The 26,519-nt window shown below is 44.8% G+C and overlaps 1 protein-coding gene across 20 annotated transcripts in view; it reads left to right on the top strand.

Annotated features, from left to right (window-relative positions):
• Nucleotides 1–26,519, top strand: part of REPS1 (RALBP1 associated Eps domain containing 1) — an 894,243-nt gene that overhangs the window by 710,308 nt on the left and 157,416 nt on the right. For 14 of the 20 annotated variants that reach the window (XM_085612456.1, XM_085612457.1, XM_085612451.1 and 11 more), the window contains one exon: nucleotides 22,647–22,826. The exons of the other annotated variants lie outside the window; for them this stretch is intronic. In XM_085612456.1, coding sequence (XP_085468582.1) covers nucleotides 22,647–22,826 — 180 coding nt within the window. The remainder of the gene's footprint in view (nucleotides 1–22,646; nucleotides 22,827–26,519) is intronic. 20 annotated transcript variants of the gene reach the window in all.

Raw genomic sequence — 26,519 nt, 5'->3', positions numbered from 1 at the left:
TGACGTTGCAGTATCTACTTAGACGCCGCCCCTGTGAGCTGACATCCGTTTTTACTTTTTCCGTGCCAGCCAGTGCAGATCCGGAGAGAGCGGTACCCTTAGTCTTTTTTGACTAGAGTTTTTTCGACTTTTTCTTGACTTTTTTTTCTCGAGTAGTTCGACTCCTGGTGCAAGGGATGCCACATAGATAGACCGGCTTCAAACCTTGTGACTCCTGTCACAAGTTGATGTTGGCCACGGACCTCTATCTCGTGTGCCTATGGTGCTTGGAGTGCTACCATGACCCGAAGTCGTGCTCCGACTGCCAGGCCATGAACCCGAAGTCCTTGCGGCAGTCAGGTCCGCGCCGCTCAAGGTCCCGGTCAAGAGGGAGGTCGCGGGACCTGTCGCAGAGTCACCGACATCACTCCTCTTTGAAGCCTTCGTCTTAGGGTAAGTCGAAGCATAAGAAGAATGCAAAGAAAAACCGTCGCTCTTCACCTTCTCCCCGTCCGTTCGCCGATGGGATGCGGAAGTTAGTCGTCCAGCTCCGCCCGTGGAGCCTGTTGGAATGGCTCCAAGATTCCCTCCCTTCCCAGGAGCTGGGGCGAACCCTGCCCAACTTCATAGCTTTTACGCAGCCCTCCACTCCATCATTGGGCAGCCGGACTCCACCGCGCGCCTTCGGGCCTGCGAACTTGGCTGCGAGTTCTAGGCCTTCGATGCTTTCAGTTTCGGCCGCAGGGCCCCCAGGGCACCGAATCCATTGGCGACACCTCCGTCCCTTTCCGACGCTTGTTGTGTCATAAAATCTTTATGGTGAACGTGCCTAAGTATGACACCAATTAAGGCACGGAGAATGTAGATTCCCTTACTAATAAAGTCATCCACTGGATACGGCATGTCAGGGGATGCCGATCATTAATAAGGGAAGGCCTAGTTAAGGCTCGTAGGCTCACCTCCCCTGCCCACTGGCTAGACTGTATTGAGCTCACAATGACTGGGGCTGACCTTGTTGATAATCTTTTTGCTTTAGAGTTTCGTACTAGTTCCCCAGGGGCATCTCTTATTCATTTTAGACGGTCGCCTCTGAATAGCCAGACTACATCTCACCCAAGACAGCTGCTTACTAGCCAGTTGGGAAGCTCCAATTTGGATACTAACGATTGACTGATGAGAGTTTCGCTTAAAAAGCAACATGGATCCCATAAAGCTAGCTCTAACATCAAGGGTAGCCCTTAAAGTACCAATTCGCTTAATATTGGCTTGGCTTGTTTGCCAGAGGATATATCCGCATCCCCAACTTTGAAAGATGGTTCGTTGGAGGTGGGTGGAATACCTTCTATTGGATCTAGTGGGTTAGTGTTACCCTGCCCAGTGCTAGTCCCCTTTAGGGATTCCCTTTTGTCCTGGAACATCGCAGGATTGAGCTCAAAGATTACCGCTCCTGAGTGGCTCGCTTTTATAGAGTGCTATGACATCTGCATTTTTCAGGAAGCCTGGGCAAAGGTCCCCCTCTTTTGCCCAGGCTATATACATTTTTAGATCCCAGCCACTAGAGGAGCAAAAGGGCGTCCATCGGGGGGCATGAGAATTTGGGTGCAGCAGGAGCCAGGACTTAAAATTCAGGTGCTCTCGACCCAGAGCTATGAGATCCAGGCAATTAGATTAACCTCTGGATCAATAGGGAACTTAGACATCTACAGCATCTTCGTGAGAGTCACTAGAGGGAAGAAGTCGGATGTTCTAGCGGCTCTCGACGATCTTCTCGATTTATATTCAGAAGGAACCAATGTCCTAGTCGTAGGCGACTTCAACTCGTCATTTGAACCCCTAGGTGATTAGGAGAGTAATCTAGCAGGAGAGGAAGATGCCAAGTGGGGCATCCCAAAGCTAGAGTTAGAACCTATAAAAAAGTGGACGGATGTGCCCATACAAATTAACTCTATCTGCCTGGAGAAGGGCTTGCGGCCTGCTAATGGAAGATCACCATCAGATAGGATTGGGGCTAACACATTTAATAATGGGTACAGCGTTAGCCGAATATACTCTATATTTTACTTAGTCTGAAACTTTGGCATGCCTTCAGAGACATGGTGGTCAGGGACCGGCTTGAAAGTGATCATAACCCCCTGTGTTTGACCCTGGAAGTCTTGAGACACAAGGTACCTGCCCAATCAGATAACGATCTGCTATTAGGAGATATTGTCCCTACTAATGACATGACACTTAAAATGGGTAAGGATATTAGAGATGCCCGATATCCTATCTAGTATTCGTGAGGATATGGATTGTGCCGCAACTGAGCTTGAGACCTGTGCAACAAAGTGGGGGCATCGAGCGTTCTACTTTTATCCACAACAAATTTTTCACACTATTACATGCCTATTTTATAAAGCAGGGTAAGACTAAAAAGGTCGTAACCCAGAAAGCAGGAAACTGGTTTAATAAGGATTGTAGAGTTGCTCGAAAAGCCTTAGGGCTAGCCATCAAAGTAGGAGATCCAATAGCAGTGCGATTAGCGAGGCATAAGTTTAGGATTACCCAGAAAAAAGCCGAGAAAAACTGGGATGATAAAAGATGGCAGGACCTTAGAGAGGCTTGTGCCTCGGCTAATTCCAAACAATTTTGGAATATAATAAAATTTTGACCGTGGAGGACAAGCGCAACATTCTCAAAATCATGTATCACAGGAAGACTGGGTTAATCATTTTAAACCCCAATATGCCCTAGGTCCATCAGAAGAAGACCTGTGCGAGATCACTTACCAGTTTTATTTAGACAAGACCTTTAGTAAGGCTGATGTAGACATAGCGCTTAGATCTCTATCGGTCGGGAAAGCACCAGGCTCAGATGGTATTCCTGGAGATGTATTTCTTAACGATAAGGCAAGATGGTGTCTGTATATTTTATTGCTGGTAAATGCCATTGCTCAGGGTGCGCCAGTCCCCGTCTCATGGAAAGGGGACGAAATTATACCGGTCTTTAAAAGTTCTCCGGATCCAGTCTGACGCCTCGGGGTAAATCTGCAAACTATTGGGAACCAGAAGGTGCATTGAAGCAGAAAGAATCCTACGCACTGACACGTCTTCTACCATCGTTATAGCGTTGGCAAAATTTCTGGGGTGGTCATGGGCCATAAGATCACAATACCAGAGTTCTAAATAAGATGGTATCAGATTTTGTGTATCTGTAAAAGAACGAGGGAAGATGTAACTTACTTAGTAAATGTATTAGATAGTAGGTAGTACCCAGTGATACAACACACTTAGTAAATGATTTAGATAGTAGGTAGAACCCAGTGTTTTTAGTAATCAACAGTGGCTTGATATTGACTTTTAAAGGGAATTCAATAATAGGCGATGTTTTATGATCATAATTTTTTATGTTTTTTATTATTTTTATGAATTGTTTAATGTGATTTAAATTATTTTTCCGTCCAGGCTTTGCACTACTTTTGATCTGGTGTTTTAGAAAATATTTTTGTATTGTGCTTTTGTGACTAATTTGTCGAATAAAGCATGTTTGGACTGGACTGGTTGTGTCTCCAGCCGGCGTCGACCCCGGCCTCCCACTCGACATGGACATGGAACAGGACCGGCGCCAACCGACGCCGGTACTAGCGCCGTCCGGTACTTTTGTACCTTTGTTCAATCCTGGCGTTCCTTATCGCCCTGAGTGGCAGCCAGAGGAGGGTTGTGAGGACTGGGAGGGGTCTATTGACCCTCTAGCAGACCAGCTGGAAGAGCCGGACTGGAGAGAGGAACTGGGTGAGGCCAGTGGTCTGGATACATCCCAAGACCTTGGTATGCTTTCTCCACCTACCGTGGCTATGGAGGAGGAAGCCTCCTAAGCTGTGGTGTTGCGTAGGGCGGCTGCGGTCTTGGGTCTTGACCTACCTACGATGTCAGTCAGGACTAACCTCCTGACTGAGGTGCTTCAACCAGCATCAGCCTCACAGCCCCAGCTGCCGCTCAATGAGGCCCTCACAGACATCCTTCTGGGCACCTGGTCCAAGCCCTGCACAGGGGCTCCTGTGAATAGGATGATTGCCCGACGCCACCGCACGGCCCCGGGCGACCTTAATTTCCTCTCCCAACACCCTACCCCTGAGATCTTGGTGGTCCAAGCCTCAACGTCCAAATGCACGTTTCCTACTGCTCCCCCAGATTGGGAATCCAAGAAGCTGGATCATTTTGGGAAGAATGTTTTCTTCCGCCAGCTTTGGACTGCGGTCGGTGAACACCGCATGTCTCCTGGACCATTACACCCTCTATATGTGAGACACAGTTGCGCAGGTGCTGCCACAGTGCCCATAGGAGGCCCAGGCTGTACTCTCCTGTGCTGTTGCTGAAGGGAGGGATGCAGCAAATTTCCCCATTCGCTGTAGGCTGGGCACGCCGACTCACTAGGCAGGATGATTTCAACGTCTGTAACCCTGAGATACTACGCCTGTCTGAGGTCCACTGGCTTCTTGGGCGATGTCCAATCAACTCTTTTGGACATACCCATTGTTGGCCGTCGCTTGCTTGGCGACAAGGCGGACAATGCGCTCCAGTGCTTCAAGGACTCTAGAGCTACGACCAGATCCTTGGGCCTCTCTACCACCTCTCGCCCTGTGCAGTCGTTTCTATGGAAGGGGTGCTTCACCACGTTCTGCCCAGAGCCACAGGCCCGCACAGGCTGTCCAGCCTCTGCGGGGCCGGTGATGTGGGACCCACCGCCGTGGGTCTGTGGGCCAGCGGGTGGGCCAGTCCACCAGTGCCCCCTCTGTAGCAGCCTCTAAACCTTCCTAATCCGACCTTTAAGGGCCACCAGTTCCCAGGGGGCGGCAGGATCCGCCATCACCTCCCCCACTTGCACAACATCATGCCGGACAGGTGGGTTTTTCAGATAGTCCGAAGGGGCTACTCCCTTCCCTTCAAGACTACCCCTCCCTCCATGCCTCCTGCATTCCATCACATGTCGGAGGAACATGCGGCTCTCTTGGCCAAGGGAGCCATCAAACGAGTCCCTGTGCCAGAAGTAGGTTGCTACTCCACTATTTTCTGGCTCCCACGAAGGACAAAGGCCTGCGTCCTATCTTAGACTTCAGGGACGTCAACCGCTTCCTGCGGAAGGAGAAGTTCAAAATGTTGACATTGGCTCAGGTCCTGTCTGCCCTCGACCTTGGAGACTGGATGGTAGCGTTGGACTTGCAGGACGCTTATTTCCACATCCCCGTGCTGCCGGCCCACAGGCGTTACCTACGGTTCACGGTAGGCCACGAGCATTTTCAGTTTACAGTGCTCCCCTTTGGTCTTACCAGCGCCCCTCGGGTGTTCACTTAAGTGATGGCGGTAGACGCAGCTCATCTGCGCACATCAGGGGTTCCAATCTTCCCCTATCTCGACGTCTGGTTGCTGAAGGCGAGCTCACCCCAGGCTGTCGTTGCCCACCTCCAGACTACGGCGGACCTCCTGCATTTGCTGGGGTTCACAGTCAACGTGCCAGAGTCGCACCTGTACCTTTCTCAGAAGCTCCTTTTCATCTGAGTGACTCTGGACACAGCCCATTTTCTGGCTGATATTCGTGAACAGCGAGCCTGGGAAATTCAGTCTATGATATCGATGTTCCAGCCTCTATTCCAGATTTTGGTGAGAATGACCCTGAGGCTGCTGTGCCTCATGGCCTCCTGCATCCTGCTGGTGGATCATGCCAGGTGGCATATGCAGGCTTTGCAGGGGGACCTGAAGATCCAGTGGGCGCAGCATCAGTGGAATCTGTCGGATGTCATCCAGATCTTGGCGAGGACTGCAGATCAGTTGCAGTGGTTGCTCATGAACCAAGATTAGGTCAACGGCAGATCCCTCGCCCTCCCCCAACCAGATTTCACAGTGGTGACCGATGCGTCGCTCATGGGGTGAGGCGGCCACATGGGAGAGGCGGAGATCAGAGGCCTCTGGTGGAGTCCGGGCTCCACATCAACCTTCTGAAGCTCCGGACGATTCGTCTAGCACTGAAGGCATTCCTTCCTTCCGTCAAAGGAAGAGTAGTGCAGGTGTTCACAGAACACTTCTGCCGTGTGGTATTTCAACAAACAGGGCAGAGTGGGGTCGTGGACCCTCTGTCAGGAGGCCTTTCGTCTCTGGAAGTGGCTGGAACACCGGGGCATGTCCCTGGTGCTTCAACACCTGGCGGGTTTCCTGAATGCCAGGGCGGACGAACTCAGCCTCCGGTGCTTGATTGATCACGAATGACATCTTCACTCGGAGGTGGTGCAAGGTCTCTTTCAGCAGTGGGTAGAGCCTTGGATAGATCTATTCTCCACCGAAGATAACACGCAGTGGCGGCACTTGCTAGCGACGCTTTTCGTCACGAGTGGAGTTGCGGTCTTTTATACGCCTTTCCGCCTATACCACTTCTGCCCAGAGTGCTGAAGATCAAGCGTGACCGGGCCCGAGTAATTCTTGTGTCTCCTGACTGGGCATGAAGAATCTGGTATCCAGTGCTCTTGAACATGGCCAATGATCCTCCAATCAGACTGCCCCTTCGGGAGGATCTTCTGTCGCAGGAGCAGGAGATGGTCCTCCACACAAACCTGTCCAGGCTCCACCTCCTTGCGTGTAGATTGCGCAGCGACACTTGACAGCATTCGACCTTTCTACTGGCAGCCAGGCGTCCCTCTACTAAAACAGTATACGCCTGTAGATATGTAGAACAAATTTGTGGCATGGTGCGCAGCAAAGGCTGTGGATCCCCTTTCTGCCCCCCCTTTCTGAGGTTCTTCTCTTCCTGCTTTCTTTCGCCCAGCAGGGCTCTGCTCTGGGCACCCTCAAGGGCTATCTTTAGGCCATTTCGGCCTTTCTTTGCCTTCCTGATCAGCCGTCTCTTTTCAAGTCTCCTATTGTAAGTCGTTTCCTTAAGGGCATTACTCACCTGTTTCCTCCTATTCCATTTGTAATGCTCCAGTGGGACTTGAACCTTGTTCTGATGTACCTTATGTGCGCTCCCTTCGAGTTGCTACATAATTGCTTTTCTGGTTGCCATCACCTCTGCATGCAGGGTGAGTGTGCGTCAGGCTCTTTCTTCTAATCCTCCTTTCCTTGTTCATCCGGACAAGTTTGTACTTCGAACTCGACCTTCTTTTCTTCGCAAAGTAGTTACCTCTTTCCACATAGGACAGACTTTGCCCACCTTCTTCCCGCCTCTGCATCCTTCTAAAGAGAAGGAGAGGCTCCACCGCCTGGATCCAAAATGTGCGCTCTCATTTTATCTGGATCGCACAAAACAATTCCAGGTGGACGATCAGCTCTTTGTTGGCTATGTGGGCGCCAAGAAGGGTTGGGCCGTGCAAAAACTAACCATGTCTCAATGGGTTGTTCTTTGCATTACATTTTTGTATTCCTTGGCGAAAAAAGAACCTCCAGTAGGGTTGTGCCCATTCCACCAGGGCGACGACAGCCACTATTGCCTTGGGACATGGAGTCCCCCTTCATGACATCTGTCAGGCAGCCACGTGGGCTTAATTGCACACGTTCACTAAACATTACTGCCTGGACAGCCAAGTACGGAGAGACGGTGTCTTTGGCCACGCCGTTCTTCAGGACTTCCTGGTGTGAACTTGGTTTGCAGACACTCCTCCGGGGTTGGTATTGCTGGGGTATATATTCTAAGATAAGGAATCCATAACTAATAGTCTCTTTCAGATGAACAAGTTACTTACCTTCGGTAATGAAATATCCGTAAGAGGCATATATTAGTTATGGATTCCTTACCACCCCACCCATCCTCCCCTTTCTGCGAACTGACTTCTAGGGTAAGGGAATCCCTTTCAGGGCCCTATTTCATGCACCAGTGGTCACTGTCTTCCATGGCTCTGCGCTTCTGGCGTGGACTGTCGTGTAAAGAACTGGAAGTCAGCACGCAGGGGTGGCATCTAAGTAGATACTGCTACATCATTCCGGCGATCGCGACGCCAATGACGAACGCGGAGTCGAGCGACGGCATCTACCGATGCGCAGGGGTACTGCTGAAGAAAAGTTCTCCGGATCCAGTCTGACGCCTCGGGGTAATTCTAAGGTAAGGAATCCATAACTAATATATGTCTCTTACAGGTATATCGTTACCGAAGGTAAGTAACTTTAAAACTAGAATAATTATTTCAGAAGAGGCGATAGAGAAACCAAAAGTTGAAGTTGGTATTGTGGATCAAGAATGTAGATTCTAGGTTTTAGGTCCAGGATCATTTTGGTAGCTAGAAGGCGGGATTGTCACTTGTAAAATGATCATAAAAACTATGGTGTGAGACGTTTCATATCGGTGTTCCAAATTACATGTGCAGTAACCCATAAAATATTGTACTGCCATATAGAAAGACCAGACCATATAAATAAAGTCTTGCCCAGGTACCAGACAGTAAATGTATTAAAGTTGTGCACCAGACACGATAGCACCGAAAATGTGTGTGTATTATCTACTGGCGGTCGCCAGTAGATAGTTATAGTTAGGACCGTGTTTCCATAGGAAATCCGCAACATTCTATTTGGAATAAGTTTGGCGCCGATTGACGAATCCTCGCGAAATTTTCAAAATAGGTGGGGTGCTCCGCTCCTTCCCTGAAAGTCTCGGGGGGGATTCGTCAAGCGGGGGCTGAGAAAAAGGGGGGGTCCCAAAACGCATTTTCCCCATGCATTTTTCCATATGACCTTTAGTCCAAGCTACAGCCCGAACGGCTGAACAGAATTACTTGAAATTTGGCAGAGAGGTAGTCCTCAGTTTAGGGATGTGCCTTTTGCAGGTCTTGTGTAAATCTGTTCATTAGTTCCTGAGAAAATTGCAGTTAAAAGCATATATATATCTATAAGCGCGCACCGTGCGCGTACGGTAAGCATACCGTACGCGCACGGTGACGTGCGCGAGCACAATTCTGATTGGTTGTTAGATGTCAGTAAACATTCGAATCGGTCCAAATCAGGAAGTCTCGGCCGCCATTTTGTCTCTCGCAGTCTGAGGCAATGAAAAACAAAGGGGGAAAACGTGAGAAGGGGGCAGGATGGACAGGTCCTGACCCCCTAGCCTTTGTCAGGGGGTCACTGAGGGACCCCCAAGGGTAAAAAAAAAAAAATTTTGCGAAAAATCGCGGGGTGCGCGCACCGTACGCGCACCGCACGAACAACGCATCGTGGGTGCTTGATGCGCGAAGCGCACCAAGCGCCCACAGCGCGCGCACGGTGCGCGAAGCGCACCGCGCGCGTACGGTACGCGCACGGTGAAAAAACTTTTTTAAAAAAACATAACTTAGCATTTAAAAAAAACGTACAAATTCACTGAAAAAACCATAGGTTTCACACATGTTACAGTTAAGAATTGGCATTTAAAAAACCTTGCAAATTCACTTGAAAAACCATAGGTTTCACACATGTTATAGTTAGCTGGACATTTCACTCGTAAAAAACCATTGAAATTCCCCCGTTATAGTTAGTGCAGGCAACTATAACTCACGCGACCGCAATCCTCTGCTGATGACGTCAGATATTGGTTTTTTAAGTGAATATATATATAATATATATATATATATATATATATATCTATATATAATCTCAAAAATCTCATACAAGTATTAACTGGACAGGATGCCATGAAGGTCTTGTACAAGAACAGAAAAATAGGAAATCTTTCTTCTGGGGATACTCTGCGCAAGAGAACTTAAAATGCTACAAGATAGAATTCAGGGCATCTCAACTAGCATTAGAAATTAACTGGATAGAGGGCCCAGAGTGTTTATCACAGCTCATTAAACAAAGAAGGTGAGAAAAGATTTAGTGCAAAAACAACAGTTACAAAGATTTAGGCCTAGTTGGTTTACATGTAACCCAGAAATGAAAGGCTAAAAAGTGTATTTGGTCTAATAAAAATGAAAGCTCAGTACCCTAAATTGCTTTCTTAATACCTTCATGTTCTGATGTGTTAGGACGCAACACTGACTTAAATCTCTGCCATAGCATTCTGCTTGCATCGTTTTTTATTTTTCAGTTTTGACATACTCAAACTAAATATTTTTTGTGCTGACAAAATGGGTTTTTGCATATTCTAGTAGGGCATGATGAGAGGTCTCTGACCATCTTATTTAAATTATCTACAATGACATTTTCATCAGAGTCTGAAAATGTATCTCTTGGTGTCATAAAATCAGGAGTTTTCATTCCTAATACCCTCGCCCAATTTGAATAATGTTGTTAGTTACCACCGACCTTGGTTGTAGTGCTACCAAGTCAGCAATATGATTGCTGTGATGCATAGCACATGATACCAGTTATTTGAGCCCTAGTAATTCTGTAGAGCTACAAAAACGTATGGCCAAGTTCTCGAGAGCATCATCATGTATATACCGCCACCTGTTGGTAGTTTATTGATTCTTGTGTAGTGACTTCACAAAAAATTCAGTTTTAGCCTTTGATTCATTGGGAGGGTCATATGCCAACCCCAAGGTTCATGTTTGGAATAGTGTGGTCGAAATCATAAAAATTCATAAATCATAAAAGTCTGAATCACATAGATTAATTTGCAAAACGCAAAGATTTTCATCAAAAGTAATTCCAGTACCTGCTCCTCTGCCCAAGACCCAACTTAAATAGATGATGCTGGAGCCAAAAGGCAGCGAAATTAGTCAGCTAAGTTTCTATCTTAACTCAAAAATCTCATGCATTATCGGTAAGTAGGTCCCACATGTCCCATTGATGTCCCATTGATGTTTATCAAGGAATCTGTAACTAGGTTAAGCCCTGTATATTTCATCGGAGAGTAGCAAAGTCTTTTAGCTCTGATATCCAAGGGAGCCCCAAGACATGGTGGAAGAACCATAATGTTAATTGATTTGCTATCTAATGTTTCCAACTTAATCAGAGTCTCTCTAGGCCGAGTAACGGGTGGCCCATGTTGTGCTATTAACATTTTCATATGTGTTTCGGAGTTCTTATCTGTCCTGTTGATGAAATGAGACCGAGTTGCATTCCCCAGTAAACAGACAAACCGGCGCAGACGGGCTTTCCTTTGGTGCGCGTCAGGTGCAGCTTAATACCGGTGGACCTTTTCACAGTCTAGGCGTAAAATAATGCCTTTACATTCCCTTGGCACTAGTAAGACATCACACTCAGCAACAGGCTGTTCTTCGCTTCTGCTGGAAGCTCTCTCTTTAAGAAACCACTCTGAAAGGCTTTATGGGCTTGTTATATGAGCTTCTAAGAGCAGTATAATGTTTCTGGTCCCTGCCTTCTCTGGAATCCTACTGCGCAAAGTGACGAGTGCCGAGGTGGCACCTATCACTTTTCAGCTCGATAGTTTTGCCTAAACCAAAGTGAAAGCAGTAGTCGAAACTGTCCAAAACACCAAAGCCTCATTTGACTACTACACATTCACAGTGAGCAGTTGTGATTTAGACTTGTTAGACGTTCAAATAATAAGAACATTGACATATCCAAGAAGTTACTGGATAGTGTGGGGGAGGGGTGGGGTGTGTTGGGGGGGGGGGGCAAGTGTGTGTGTATGCGCTTTCATTTAAGGAAGGAAATATTATATATATTTCCTTCCTATACTCACCCACCTGAAAGCACATCCCAAAGTAATCCATTCTGTTTAAGTAATTAGCTTAAGTATATTATTCATTTTTTGCATTAAATATGCATTTAATTGTTGAATCCATTAACATTATATGAATCTTAAGTGTTTGAACTTGTTTTAACACAACAAAAATCTCTAGTACATATTTCGGCACTGATGTGGTACGTTTGTGCAGTAAGCTGGGAGCATAAGTGAACATTAAAGATCTGAGAAAACTATGGGTTCTTTATATTAAGCATACTTTTGAAAGGTGTATTTTATAACGATCGTCTAAAAAAACTCAGGGCATTCTTTTTGCATGTTGCATTTGAACTTCTACATGATAGAGCAAGTTTGCAAAAACGCACCTTGCACTTTAATAATTTAGGAAATTGTGTTTACTGTATTCAAACTTGTGGTTTTAAGAAATAAAGTACTTCGGTTTACTCCGCTCTCCGTCTCCAGGTTTTACTTGTTTCCCTTCCACAGCCCCGCCAACTTTGGGGTAGCCAGCTTTCACACACTAGTGTTTCTAGATGTGCCACCCTTCACACCATTTAGGTGCTGCAACTGCACATTTATTGAGTGGCTGTGCCAAAGGCAAGTCTGTCTGAGCCAGTCAGTGACCCGAAAACGTCCGACACCAGACCTTCTACCCAATTCACATCCCACATCAAAGAGTTGTTGAATCTATAAAATATGATGGTGGGTAATATTAAAAGGTAAGAGGAAACTCCTGAAGATAAGTATAAGGATAGAGATATAAAGAATGTAGCAGCCCCATTGCCTTTCTTGTAGAGACAGAAAAACTAGATGTCTTGTGTCTCACAGAAACTTGGGTATGTGCCTCACTGAGCCCAGATCTTCCCATTGCAATTCTTCTGGGCTATATCCGGATTATGAAAGACTGAGAAAATGTCACAGGTGGTTACATGGTTGTGATTTTCCATTCAAATCTTCAGATTAAGCAAATGGAAATGCCACATTTTGTTTTAGCAGAAACTGTGATTTTTTATTCTAACTACAGCTCAGAGTGTAACTTTGGTTCCTCATCAGCAAATTGTATTGTCCTGTATCTGTTGAAATCATCCAGTTTCAGTTTAATGGGAGACTTTGACATCTGGTGTGATGCCCCAAATGGAAGTAATACTAGGGACCTGATTGGCTCACTAACAGCTGTGAATGTGGAACAACTGGTACTCTGCCCCACACATGGCAAAGGAAATCTAATTGATTTAATTTTCACCATGAATGATGTATTTAAAATTAGTGAACCGATCAAGATAGTATGGTCTGATCATTATGGCATTCCTTTTTAGATTGCAAATCAGAAATCCTGCAAATGTGGTACATAAAAGAAGGCACTGTTGGTAGAAGATTATAGCAGTTTCTTAAAAAAAAAAAGCCCTTATTGAATTGCCACCATGTGAGATTATTAGTAATGTGTGTGTGTGTGTATATATATATATATATATATATATATATATATACGTGTGTGTGTGTATGTGTATATATACGTGTGTGTGTATGTATATATACGTGTGTGTGTGTGTATATATGTGTGTGTGTATATATATGTGTGTGTGTGTATATATATGTGTGTGTATATATATGTGTGTGGGTGTATATATATGTGGGTGTGTATGTATATATATATATATATATGTGTGTGTGTGTGTGTGTGTGTGTGTGTGTGTGTGTGTGTGTGTGTGTGTGTGTGTGTGTGTGTATATATGATAACATGGAGTCATGATGATATTTTGTATTGTGGTAACTTAGTTCTAACCAATTGAAATTGTTGCATTATTTTAACAAATCTTTTTGGTTTTAAATCACAATATATACAATTGTTACTATAGGTTTTTTATATAGACATTTTATAAAGACTCTATTTATTAATATTATTTATAGGATTTTATAACTATTTATTATTAGTATTGTATAATTGTATTATATAATGTAGTGACTCCATAAGTTGCATTTACGCATTTAAGCAGTCCATGTTAGAAAACAGACTATTAACAACTAGTTACGTTTTGCAGTGTGTCTTCTATGTTTATACATCATGTGATGTCAGCACTCTAATCACGGTGAAGCATTTAAAAACAATGATGAGTATGCTTCAAACTGACTTGTGAGCAAGGGCTTTCGTAGCCCGAAACGCGTCAGGTTCGAGGTTGAAGAACAAATAAACTCCATCTAACCTACTTTCGCTGGGTCCGCGTCTCTGTTCGCCATTGCTGTGGAGGTGCAGGGATACTATCGTTTTCTATATCGAGTCACGGAAGTCGGCTTTCTTCCGTACGTGGACCCACTCCCTTCCAAGTTGGCGGCCGTAAAGAAAACCGAAAGAGACGTAAGGTTCGAGAAAGGAACGCGCAACGGTCAGCCCCTGGTAAAACCGAGCAAAACACTTCACCAGCACAACGGAGAACTGATCGGCGTGTCAAGCAACACAACGGACTGCCGACCGCAACAAGATCCCAAGCGGTGAGTGGTGTACAGCTCGGTGAATTATTACCGGTGGGGAGGGAAAGAAGGTGCATCAGTGGTTACAAACGTAACAACAAACTGAGAAGAAGATTATATTCAATTACAACCTCGTCATGTCAGCTGAAGCTGTGCGTGAAAGAGAAGCAGCGGCGGAAGAGCTATTCAGTACAACACCCAAAACGAAGACTGGTAGCGTTCCCTCCGCGGAAGACAACACAGGAATTAACGGGGACCTGAAGGTTCAGTTAAAGAAACTAGAAAAATGCATGAAAGCGGAAATCACGAAGTGGTGGGAGCAAAAATCTTTATCAAAGTATATTGAAGCAGGAAGAGTACCGAGGGGACTCAGAATTCTTTTAGCACCCAGTTACGAGTGCCCCAATCCAAGTATGCTAAGGGAGTGGGGCGAGAGCAATTTACAAGCATCAGCAAATCTGGTTAAAATACTGATTAAATACGCTGACATCGATAGAGAGGCACTGTTACGTGAAATTGACCAAATCAATGAGAGTTTAAAGAGAATGGAACCTAATGATCTTATTGCCAAAACAAGGGCAGAAATAAAAGAACGTCTAAAAAAACAAGAAGAAAAAATCAAAGTACGTAAAGCGTTCAAATTCGCAAGGGATCAAGCGGATTATGAGCAGGGACGTATCTATACCTTTGCCCGGAAATACGATACAGCGAAACGCAATAAAGTCAGTAATAAAGGTACCAAAGTGCCAGAACACAATGCCGGTTCCAGCTCTAACGCTATTTCCAATGAACAGGCAACACTAACAGATGATGAGTCCCTTACCAGCGAAAACTCTTCTGAACGAGGAAGCAACATGGAGGAGGAAGCACAAAGCAGAGTGCTCAACTTGGGAGAAGAGGTAGATTTTTTAGCGCTGGAAAGACGCCAAACATTACGGCCACGACAGCCAACGAGGAGAGAAGGCGAAAAAACAACAACATTCGAAGGAGGGAGAGGAGGAAAAGGCACAACAAGAAAGTCGAAAAAAACCTATTGGTGCAAACAATAGAGGCAGATGACAAGACGATCATCAATCTGTCCACCCTCACCCTCACACAAGCCGAAAAACAACTGTTATCACTGGGACTCTCATTCTGTCCGCTTAGTGACTTCAACTATACGCGAACAAGGATTGATTTATTCTGCTTCATTCGTAAATTAAAATTAAAAAAGTTTTTTGCTATCAAAGAAGGCTTGAAAGAGACTCCAACAGAGGACAGTACTCACAAAGAACACGAGGGATTACAGGCCAAAGATGCCCCAGCTTTGCTTACGTTACATCAGTTGTTTGAGAATAAGCCAGACACGACACAGGGAACTATGGATCTGTCCAATACACAGGAGCGCCTATCAGCTGCTAATATCAGGCAAAGTGGTGCAGGTATAAGCCCCTTCAAACCAAAATCAAGATTTATACCAATGATGCCGAAAGACGCCATTGACATCTTTCACGAAGTGGTAGTGGAGGACATTAAAAAATTACACTACCGTACTAAACATAAAAAACGACATAAGAGTTACCAAGAAATTAAGTACTGTGATTTGGTGAAAAAATTGGAATCTAATCATGAGATACTGGTTACAAAATCGGACAAAGGAGGCAACGTTGTGCTCTGGCCACAGAAGGACTACAAAATAGAAGCGCAAAGACATCTAGATGATGACACATGCTATGGAAAGGTTGATATGAAAACATACAACACAGCAAGGAATGGGTTAAAAAGTAAATTGCTTCAATGGAAAAGAGATGGATGCATCTCTGCAGCTGAATTTGATTTTCTGTTTGTGGAACACCCAATTCTGCCGAGATTATACTTTATTCCCAAAGTTCATAAACTAACTAAACCAGTGCCAGGAAGACCAATCATTGCAGCGATTGGGAGTTTGGGAGAACACATTACGCAGTATGTGGATTTCTTCCTTCAAGACCTAGTAAAAGAACTTCCGACATACATTAGAGACACTGGGGATCTACTGAATAAGCTGACTGGTATCCAATGGTCAGAAGATCTATTGCTCATTTCATTGGATATAGAGTCGCTCTATACCAGTATTGAGCATGAAATAGGCCTAAATGCATTAGCACATTTTTTGGGAAAAAGACCGTTAGAAATGTATAATCACAACAAAATGCTGGTAGACCTTGCTACATGGTGTTTGTTTAACAACTTCTTTTTATTCGGCAATGAAGTGTTTATACAGAAGAGAGGCGTAGCTATGGGGGCCTGCTTTTCCCCCAGCTATGCATGTTTGCATGTAGGTTGGTGGGAAGAGCAGGTCCTCAAATGCTTATTCCATGATGAATACCGCACCCATGTGATTCAGTGGTGGCGGTATATTGATGATGTTTTTATTATTTGGAAAGGGGATGAAAAAAGTGCTAAGGATTTTATTGACAAAATTAACTGTAACAACTATAATCTAAAGTTCACATCGCATTTGAGTAAGACGCAAATTGACTTCTTAGATGTAAAAATTTATGTCAAAAATAACCAGCTGGCCACCACCCTATATAGGAAAACAACAGCAGGGAACACCACTTTGCATGCCAGCAGCGCACATCCGCATCACACCATCAAAAGCATTCCCCTAGGGGAGCTTACACGCCTTAAACGCATCTGTAGTACTCCTGAAGATTATGAATTATGCAAACAGGAAGCACTGAGCAGATTTCGCAGGAGAGGATACAATGATAAAATCCTCACTGAAGCAGTTGGTAAAGTAGCAATAATACCGAGAACGACACTTCTATTCCCTAAAGACCAACTGAAGGCCACTGATACCGGTAATAACGCTCCAAGATTGATTACAACATTCAATAGACAGGAAAGACAGATCAGGTCAATTGTCAAACGAAATTGGCAAATCGTTCTGACTGACGGGGTCTTAGCCCCCATGTTATCTTCGCAACCTACGATCACTCATAGGAAGGGCCCTTCCATGAAAACTCAGATTGCGAAACCATTTCCAGAGCTTGCGGTTGCAAAGCACTGGTTACAACCCAAGCAAGGGTTCGTTAAGTGTTCTTCATGTAGAGCATGCAGATTTGGAGTGAATACCGACTCATACTCTACTCCCTTTAGTCCCCATACTACTAAAATTTTGGGTAGATTCAACTGCAAGACAGAATTTGCAGTGTATGTTCTGACGTGCACCTGTGGTCTCAGATATGTGGGAAGCACGAAGCTGCAGGTGCACGTCAGAATTTTACAACACCTACGTGCCATAGTTAACAACGATTCATCTTACCCAGTGGCTAGGCATTTCAAGTTGGTGCACAATAATGATTTAAACTGTCTAAAATACTTTGTAGTGGCAAGTGTACCCAAATTACGACGGGGAGGTAACAGAGAGAAGAGACTAAGACAACTAGAATCTAAAATGATCATAGAATTTGACAGTAAGGCCCCCAATGGATTAAACAATACAGATGAAATGTACCATTTTCTGTAACTAACACTGGGTCTCACGATACCTACGGGTGGCTTGATTACTGTTTTGAGACATACAGGTAGTTGTTTAGTCCACTATTTATTTATTTATTTCTTGTGAGTCATTGAAATCTATATAATGTCGATATTCATCTTCCATATCAAATAAGTGCACATTTCTTTCAAGATAGCTAAACAGGATTGTTTGGTTTTTTCCACTTTGTTTATATCATTGAAAATATCAACTGGTTTTAGTCAGATTTTAGCCCGGTTTTTAACTTTGTTAAATGTGGGTTTTTAACTGTCTTTTACCTTGTTGTTTTCTTTAGAGTTGCTTACGCATTTTTATTGACTATGTATTTGGCACATTTCTATTTTTGCACTAGCACTTTATGACGATCCACTCTGGATCAGTTTATCAGTATTTATAATCCGTATAAATGACACTGCTACGATTGGTCTGTGAACAGATAAATTAGATGGGCAACAAAAGATGCAGCATTGAAGCAGTTATATGATAACATGGAGTCATGATGATATTTTGTATTGTGGTAACTTAGTTCTAACCAATTGAAATTGTTGCATTATTTTAACAAATCTTTTTGGTTTTAAATCACAATATATACAATTGTTACTATAGGTTTTTTATATAGACATTTTATAAAGACTCTATTTATTAATATTATTTATAGGATTTTATAACTATTTATTATTAGTATTGTATAATTGTATTATATAATGTAGTGACTCCATAAGTTGCATTTACGCATTTAAGCAGTCCATGTTAGAAAACAGACTATTAACAACTAGTTACGTTTTGCAGTGTGTCTTCTATGTTTATACATCATGTGATGTCAGCACTCTAATCACGGTGAAGCATTTAAAAACAATGATGAGTATGCTTCAAACTGACTTGTGAGCAAGGGCTTTCGTAGCCCGAAACGCGTCAGGTTCGAGGTTGAAGAACAAATAAACTCCATCTAACCTACTTTCGCTGGGTCCGCGTCTCTGTTCGCCATTGCTGTGGAGGTGCAGGGATACTATCGTTTTCTATATATATATATATATATATCCCTCTGTGTAGAAAGACCAGAGGACACAGCGGGAATTTCTTGGCAGCCTTTAATTCACCAAACACAACAGGCATAAAGCATTTCGGCTAATGCCTTCGTCAGACGCCCAGTTGCTTCTGGTTTCACTCTCTTCCTCCCTTGGTGTTCTGCGGCACTCCTATTAGTTGGAGTGGAGCTGGCTCCGTTATTTATTGCCCTCAGCTGCCGTCAGTTGTTCACTGAACTCCAATTCCCAGCAGGCATTGTCCCGGTGAGTATGGATGACAGAGCCGTATTGTACTACTGTGAGTGCCTGTGAGCCCAGCAAGGGGGGGAGAGGGCAAATGTCAGCTGAGTGAATCCCGCAATTACGGTGTTACGGGCAGCCTCGAGTCCCCAACGCCTCAACCACAGGTGCAAGATCCAAAACCAGGCCGTGGCGTGCAGATTAAGTAATCCCACGTCACGAACTGCTAGCAGCAGCGGTCACATGCCTGGCTTGTCCCCAGGGTGGGCCTGCAACTTCCAATACCTTGGATTCTTTCACACTCGTTGCCAATATTTGTCACAGGCCACTTATACGGTGGGTCCTCTGTACACGCGTAACTGGCCAACGCGTGAAAATATGCAAACAAGTCCCTCCGTGTAGAAAGACCAGAGGACACAGCGGGGGATTTCTTGGCAGCCCTTAATTCACCAAACACAACAGGCATAATGCATTTCGGCTAATGCCTTCGTCAGACGCCCAGTTGCTTCGAGATATATATATATATATATATCTACCTACCTACCTACTTACCTACTGGCGATTGCCAGTAGGTAGTTATAGTTAAGACCTAGTTTCCATAGGCAAAGCATTTTTGGTTTTCCCAATAACTTTGGCGCCGGTTGCCGAATCTTTCCGAAATTTTCAAAACTAGTGACCCGCTCCGGTCAGCTCCTGTCTTGAAAGTTTCCGGGTGATTCTTCAAGTGGGGGCCGAGAAAAAAGGGGGGGTTTCAAAACGCGTTTTCCCCATGTTATTTTCCATAGGAAATTTTAAACAAAGCTACAGCCCAAACTGCTGAACGGAATTGCACCAAATTTGGCAAAAAGGTAGATCTTGGTTCAGAAAGTGACTTTTTTTTAAATTGTGTAAATCCGTTCAGTAGTTGCTGAGAAATTAGAAAAAGAAAAAGTTTCGATATCTGTGGCCCAGGTAGGTTCGCGAACCCTCCCGACCAAGAGCTTCATTCTAATTGGCTGCGAACACTCCAAACCAGCAAGTGTTTGCAGCTATCTTGTGACTCTGTTGCAGAGAGGTGTAAAAAGAGGCGTGGCCTCGGACCACCTCTCTGCAACGCAGTCCTGTGGCGCTTACTGGAGGTTCCTGGTGGGCTAGTTGGCCCCCGGGACCCTCAGGATTTAAGGGGACTTAATCCCCCAACTTAAAACGCGTCACATATCCGGAGTCTGCATCGTATAAAACCATGCGGCTCTACCCCCTTGCACGTAGAGGTACTGCTGAGAAAAGCTTTGTGGATCCAGTCTGACACCTGGTGAGAATTCACAAGTTAGGAATCTGCGGCTAGACTATGTCTCTACCAGATACATTGTTACCAAAGGTAAGTAACTTGTTCATTAGGTCGTGAAGTACCCATCCTGGATATCTGTCAGGCAGCAACGTGGGCTTCCCTGCACACGTTTACAAAGCACTACTGCCTGGACAGTCGGGTCTGTCATGACGGGCACTTTCAGTCCTACAGGACATTTTATATTAATCCGTATCCCCGCCCCCACCTCCCGGGAGGTATTGCTTGGGTAGCTAGGTAAGAAATCTGCGGCTAGAAATCTCTATCAGATGAACAAGTTACTTACCTTCAGTAACGCCTTACCTGGTAGAGACAATATCTAGCCGCAGATTCCTTACCGACCCACCCATCCTCCCGCTCTGCGAATGGATTCAGAGTAAAAGGACCTAGTTTGACACATCAGTGGCCAGTGTTTTTCGGGGCTCTGCGCTTTTGCCGTGGAAAGTCACAAAAAGAAACTGATGTCACCGTGCTGTGGTGGGGGCTATATAGGCACTACGCGTCACTTCCAGACCCAAACGACACCACCTACCGGCGCAGGGGCTCCGCTCACAAAATACGTATAGTTTCAGTCTGACGCCTGGGGATATTTTTAAGGTAAGGAATCTGCAGCTAGATAGTCTCTACCAGATATGGCATTTCCAAAGGTAAGTAACTTGTTCTTCAAGACACCATGAAGGTTTTGTAAGCTTCCAGCTGAAGATACCCTGCATGCTCTTGAGTCAGCAGTGATCATTTCTGATCTGGGTATCACAGATCCCCGTTCCAGAAACACTGTCACTCCAGTACTTCTGGGAATTGCTCCAGAGATACTCAAAATAAGCAGCAGGTAGAATTGAACAGATTTCCCAACATTTTTCAGAACTTGGTAGTCCCCATTAAATTATGGCTATACAATATACTTTTCTGCACAGTTTTTAATTTATGATTTTTGATCTCCAATGTATGAGTTAAGTGTTAGTTTACGGTCTATTCAGCATCTCAACCCCATACAACCTCTCACTTGCAAAAACCTGTATAGGGCTTGTGCTCCTGGCCATATATGACATGGAGCTGTGTGTGACTGGCTAGTTAATTGCTACAAAATATTATTAGTTTATCCAACGTTTGGGTTTAGGATGTCTTCAATTCTGTTTATTTAATTAGTGGTCCTTCTGTGGATTATAACGTAAGCTTAGTTTGCTTTAGAACTTGTTGTTCTTTATTCTTATATATTTTAGTTTTGAAGGCGCTTACAAGAGTTGAGCAGTGAAGCCAAATATATCATTTTAGCTTCGCCGAAACAGATAAATGTTTCCACACAGACCCTCCTAAATTATTATCTCTTGGAACAACAGGCGCGATTATAGAAGGAGAGCATGATGGGAGTGCTTGCTCTTCCAGTCTCAAAAAGTGCATTGAAATGCCTTTAATTTTATGGATGGTAACAGAAGAACCTTCTCCGCTAAGACAGCACGGTATATTAACATGATATATTTTTCTTCCAGAGTTAAAGACAGCATATCTGTAAGGTTAATATGGGTGTACTTAGTGGTATGAAGTTTTTATTGAAGGATATTACTTAATAAAAAAAGTTTGTACTATTGTGACTAAAGTCAGGGTTCATGCATTGTTGTCTTTTATCTGAAGCTAGATCAAAGGCTGCAACTAGTACTTAGAGCTATGATACAATATCCAGCGTAAAACATTTCTCTTGGCAGCAACAGAATACTGGTTAAACAAACTTCTAACTTAAACTCTAACAACCACCACCCCAGAGTTGCAATAGGAAGGAGAAAATATTGATTGAGTCGCAGTAGTTTATAGAATTATCCTGAGTCTCCAAGGGGGTCTTTTAAGACATCCAGATATAGAAAAGGTTTTTGGCTTGTGAGAAGTCGTCCTTGCTGTGTGCAAGCAAACTGGAGCTCATGACTGTTTTCTGTTTTGACATACCACGTTTTGGTATTTTTATTTAGAATAAAACCTTGTACTGTGTGTTTAACCAGTCATATTCCCTTTCAGGGTTAATCGGTTTATAAGAAAAGAGAGAGAATGACTGATGATGGCAGATGGAGGATGATGATGATGAGGAGGAGGAGGAGGATATGGATAGGATAGATCGATAGGTGTGGAGGGTGATTTGATGAATGAGGATGATAGAAGGATGGATAGGGGAGTGGAAGAATGGGTGAGGAAGATGAATGGATAGAGGAGACGTCGGAGGATGACTGTGGAAGATGGTCCTCTATGAGGATGATGAAGGTTGATGATGATGAAGTCAACTGTGTTTCAAGCAGTAGTGCTGTCCAGGAATTTTCTAAATCTGTGCTTAATACAAGATTATTTGCTGTATTTGTAAAAGGAATATATTCATATTGTTTGCACTCGTATTAGATTTCATGGTCAGTGCCTTATTTCACAAGTGCCTATTTGCATACTGATTTTCATTTTAAAAAGTGCTGTATGTACACTTTAAATTAAAGACCCAGGTGTGGCTTTGTACTCTTTTTAGTAATAATTTACTGTTCTGTATATTTCTACACAGACATCAATGCCCAATGTGCTTCGATCAGAAGGGGAAGGCTTGTTAACCCACACTAGTACCTCACCTCAGCAAATACCGGAACAACCAAATTTTGCAGATTTCAGCCAGTTTGAGGCATTTGCTTCAATTGGACCTGAAAAAACAACAGATGAGTCTGAAGACCAATCAGAAACTGCACAGGTCAGTATTAGATTAATATATTTGTAGAGCTCACACCAGGACCAAACTTTTGTCCAGGCGATCAAGAAAATCATCATATGAAAGGACAAGGGAATTAGCAGAAAGGCCAGCTAGGATGTAGAGATCTTAAGGCGATGGCTGTGCAGATACCAATCAGTTGTCTTATGTGCCGGGTAATTGGGTACTAATCAAAGGAGAAACTTGAGTACCAAAGTAACAGATTAAAGAAACACACCTTACCCTTTACAGGTATCCAGTGGTTAGCCTTTCTCAAATGTGAAATATATTGTCCATCTTGTACAGTCTGTAAATTAATATGGCTGAGCATTTAGAATCCCTTTATGAATCCATTTTAATATAGTTTGCCCTACTGAAAGGACTTCCCGCCTGTTTGTCGGTGGCTAATGCAAAAAGAACAATGATGGACGGAATGCAGAACAAATCAAAACATTCACCCCCCAGACAAGAGATCTGGGTTAAATCCAAAATTCTTTTGCTCACCATGCCACCCCAGTTTAGACCTGGCCATATGCAAATCAGTCTTGACCCTGTGCCTCATGGGAACAGTCCAGCCCGAACTGCCAAGGCAGGTCCTCCCTGGACCGGAAACAAGCATCCTAGGACCGGTTTCGGGGTTTCACCCCTCTTCAGCCAGGATAGCTTGATTCCAGTGGCACAGTGAGCCCAGGACCCACGTCTGGGCATACCTGGCGCACTTAGGGCGAGAAAGCAAAACACACAAAATTGATGGACGGAATGCAGAACAAATCAAAACATTCACCCCCAGTCAAGAGATTTGGGTTAAATCCATCATTCTTTTGCTCACCATGCCACCCCAGTTTAGACCTGGCCATATGCAAATCAGTCTTGACCCTGTGCCAAATGCGAAATATTGTCCATCTTGTACAGTCTGTAAATTAATGTGGCTGAGCATTTAGAATCCCTTTATGAATCCATTTTAATATAGTTTGCCCTACTGAAAGGACTTCCCGCCTGTTTGTTGGTGGCTGACACTTCTTTTTTTGGGAGAGAAAAGGAAATGACTCCCTTATGATTACCGTGCTTTAGATCGATCACTCTGATACTGTAGACAAGCCATACACCGAGTCCAAGGTTTGCGTTGATGGAAATCGCTTCTGCACAAATCTCTTCAGCATAGTCATTGTAGTCTACTGTTAATGAAGGGAACTAAATAACCTTGTTGCTTTTGTCCCTTTTTCTAGTCTAGCACACATTTGCATAATTTTAGAGAAGTTCCTCTCTTCATCCATGGTACTTCATTAATGTGGGGGCTGATGAGGCGTGCACGTATATAGTATCTGCCTAGTTTCTTCTGCTCAGTACCACAGTGATTCTGGTACTGAGAAGATCTTTCGGGTTCTTTCATTTACTTTATTAATCCCTTGGGCTTCTCCCCCCCTCTAGTATTTCCAGAGAAGGCAATTTGACTGCATTCTGGCAGTTTTTCCTCTTTTTAGTGTAGTGCTTTGGTTACAGGGCCTCAGGAACAAGTAGGTGTTTATTTTGACTAACATGATACTGTCTCGATCTCTATAACAAAGATTGTCAAGTCTAGATCAAGTATAAAAAAAGGTCTTGTATACCTTTAGCAAAAAACATTATGTTCGAGGCATATGAGCTGCAGATTACACACTTTTGCATAGATCGCCATCTGGTGTTGGGCCCGGATGTTTGCAGTTTGTTTTTCCTCTTGGAAAGTCTTTGGAAGTCACGAGGTCGGTGACTCCTCCCTTGGTTCGTATTGCGCATGGGCTTCGGCTCCATCCTCAGTTTTTTTCCGCCATCGGGCTCGGATGTAATACTTCGCACTCCGGTTCGAACATTCCAGTTCGACGATCGAAGCGGAATCCTCGCTCTCCGCGGTATTGTTTAGATACTGATCTCCTCAATCACCTTCTTCTTCGACACACCTTCGATTCCAGTCATCGACGGCTGCCTTCGGGCCTATCCAGGCTCCGGTCCCGGCTGATGGAAAGAACTCCATTCAAGAAGTGCCCTTGATGTGGGTCCAAATTCCCCCACACCGATCTTCATGAGGTGTGCAACCTCTGCCTCTCAGTTGAACACGAGGCTCGAGACTGTCCCGCCTGCAAGTCTTTTAGATCCAAAAAGACTATTCGAGAACGAAGGGCCAGACGAAAAATGGCGCACTCCTCGACTTCCGTTCCAGTCGACATCTTCGGGGACGACGTCGAAGCTCCGGGACAGCAGCACACCGAAGAGGACCTTGTCAGTGCCTCCGAAGCCGACGACTCGGATGTGGAGGACATCACCCCGGCGCGGAGGGTCGTGAGTAAAATACCCCCTCCCACACCCGCGCCGACACCCAAAAAGGCTTCGGTCATGCCTTCGCCTCCGGGCCTAGGCAAGACCAAAGACACTGCATCGAACACCCCACCTTCGGGCCCGGTGAAGAAGCCAACTAAGCCTTCCGGCGGCTCGGACTCGAGCCAGCCTGCCAGCGGTGCCGAAAAACACCCTTCGGCACCGAAGAAGAGATCGGCCTCTACCTCGACACCGAGCTCCGCACCAAAGCCCTCGGTGTCCAAACCCAGCCTCTCGGTGCCGACTAAACATCATAAGGCCCTCGGCACCGACACTCCCGTGCCGAAGCCTGTCTCGGTACCGAACAAAAAAGTGGAGGTTCCAAAAAAGCACGGCACAGACAAGCCTTAAAAACAATCGGCCCTGAAAACGTCGGCGCCGACCGAACAACCAGTGTCGCAAGAACTTTTTACACCGGATCCTTTCCAAAAGACACTTACCAAGGATCCAAAAACTGGACATTTGGCACTGTCTCCTAAAAAATGACATTTGGACAAACCAGCTCCACCTCCAAAGAGGAAGGACTGTGCTACCTCCCCTTTCAGAGTGCCTTCCCCACCCTCTCCACCTCCGCCCCCTCCACCTTCTCCACCCCTGCCTCATCGCTCTCCGACCCCGTCTCCAGACCATGATGATCAGGGGGACCCATACTACAACCCAGCAGATGTGCCACAAAACCCCACCCCTACAGGATCCCCAGAACCCTGGGATGATTATAATAATCCAGACATTCCAGATGTCCCACAAGATGACCTCTACCCATCCAGGCCATCTCCACCAGAAGACTCACTAGGTTTTTACCACCTACTTCAGAGGGCGGCACATTATCACGGGGTAGAGCTACACACTGACCCAGGAGAGGAAGATTTCCTCCTAGACACCTTTGATACTGCACATAGGTCTACTGCTATACTACCTATGCTCAAATGGGTAATAAAACATGCGCCAGAGGTTTTTAAAGACTCAGTCAGGGCTAGGGTCCTATACCCACGCATAGAGAAAGTATAAAGCTGCCCCCACAGATCCTGCCTACATCAAAGGGCCAGCGCCACTGGATTCCCTAGTGGTATCCACTGCAAGAAAGAGATCAAATTCCCAGGCGTCAGGCGAAGCACCACCGCCTGACAAGGAATCAAAGCTCCTGGACGCGTCAGGAAAAGGCACTGCGTTACAGGCAGCCAATATATGACGTATCGCCAACACTCAAGCGCTATTGGCCAGATACGACAGAGCGCATTATGATGAACTAGAAACCATCATGCACCATCTCCCAAAAAAATATAAAAATAGGGCCAATGAATTAATTCAAGAGGGTAAGACCATAACTAATACCTCTATACGCTGTGC

Source organism: Triturus cristatus, chromosome 6 (assembly GCF_964204655.1).
Source record: "Triturus cristatus chromosome 6, aTriCri1.1, whole genome shotgun sequence".
NCBI lineage: Eukaryota > Metazoa > Chordata > Amphibia > Caudata > Salamandridae > Triturus > Triturus cristatus.
The sequence above is the reverse complement of the archived record's forward strand: the minus strand, read 5'-3'. Positions and strand labels throughout refer to the sequence as shown.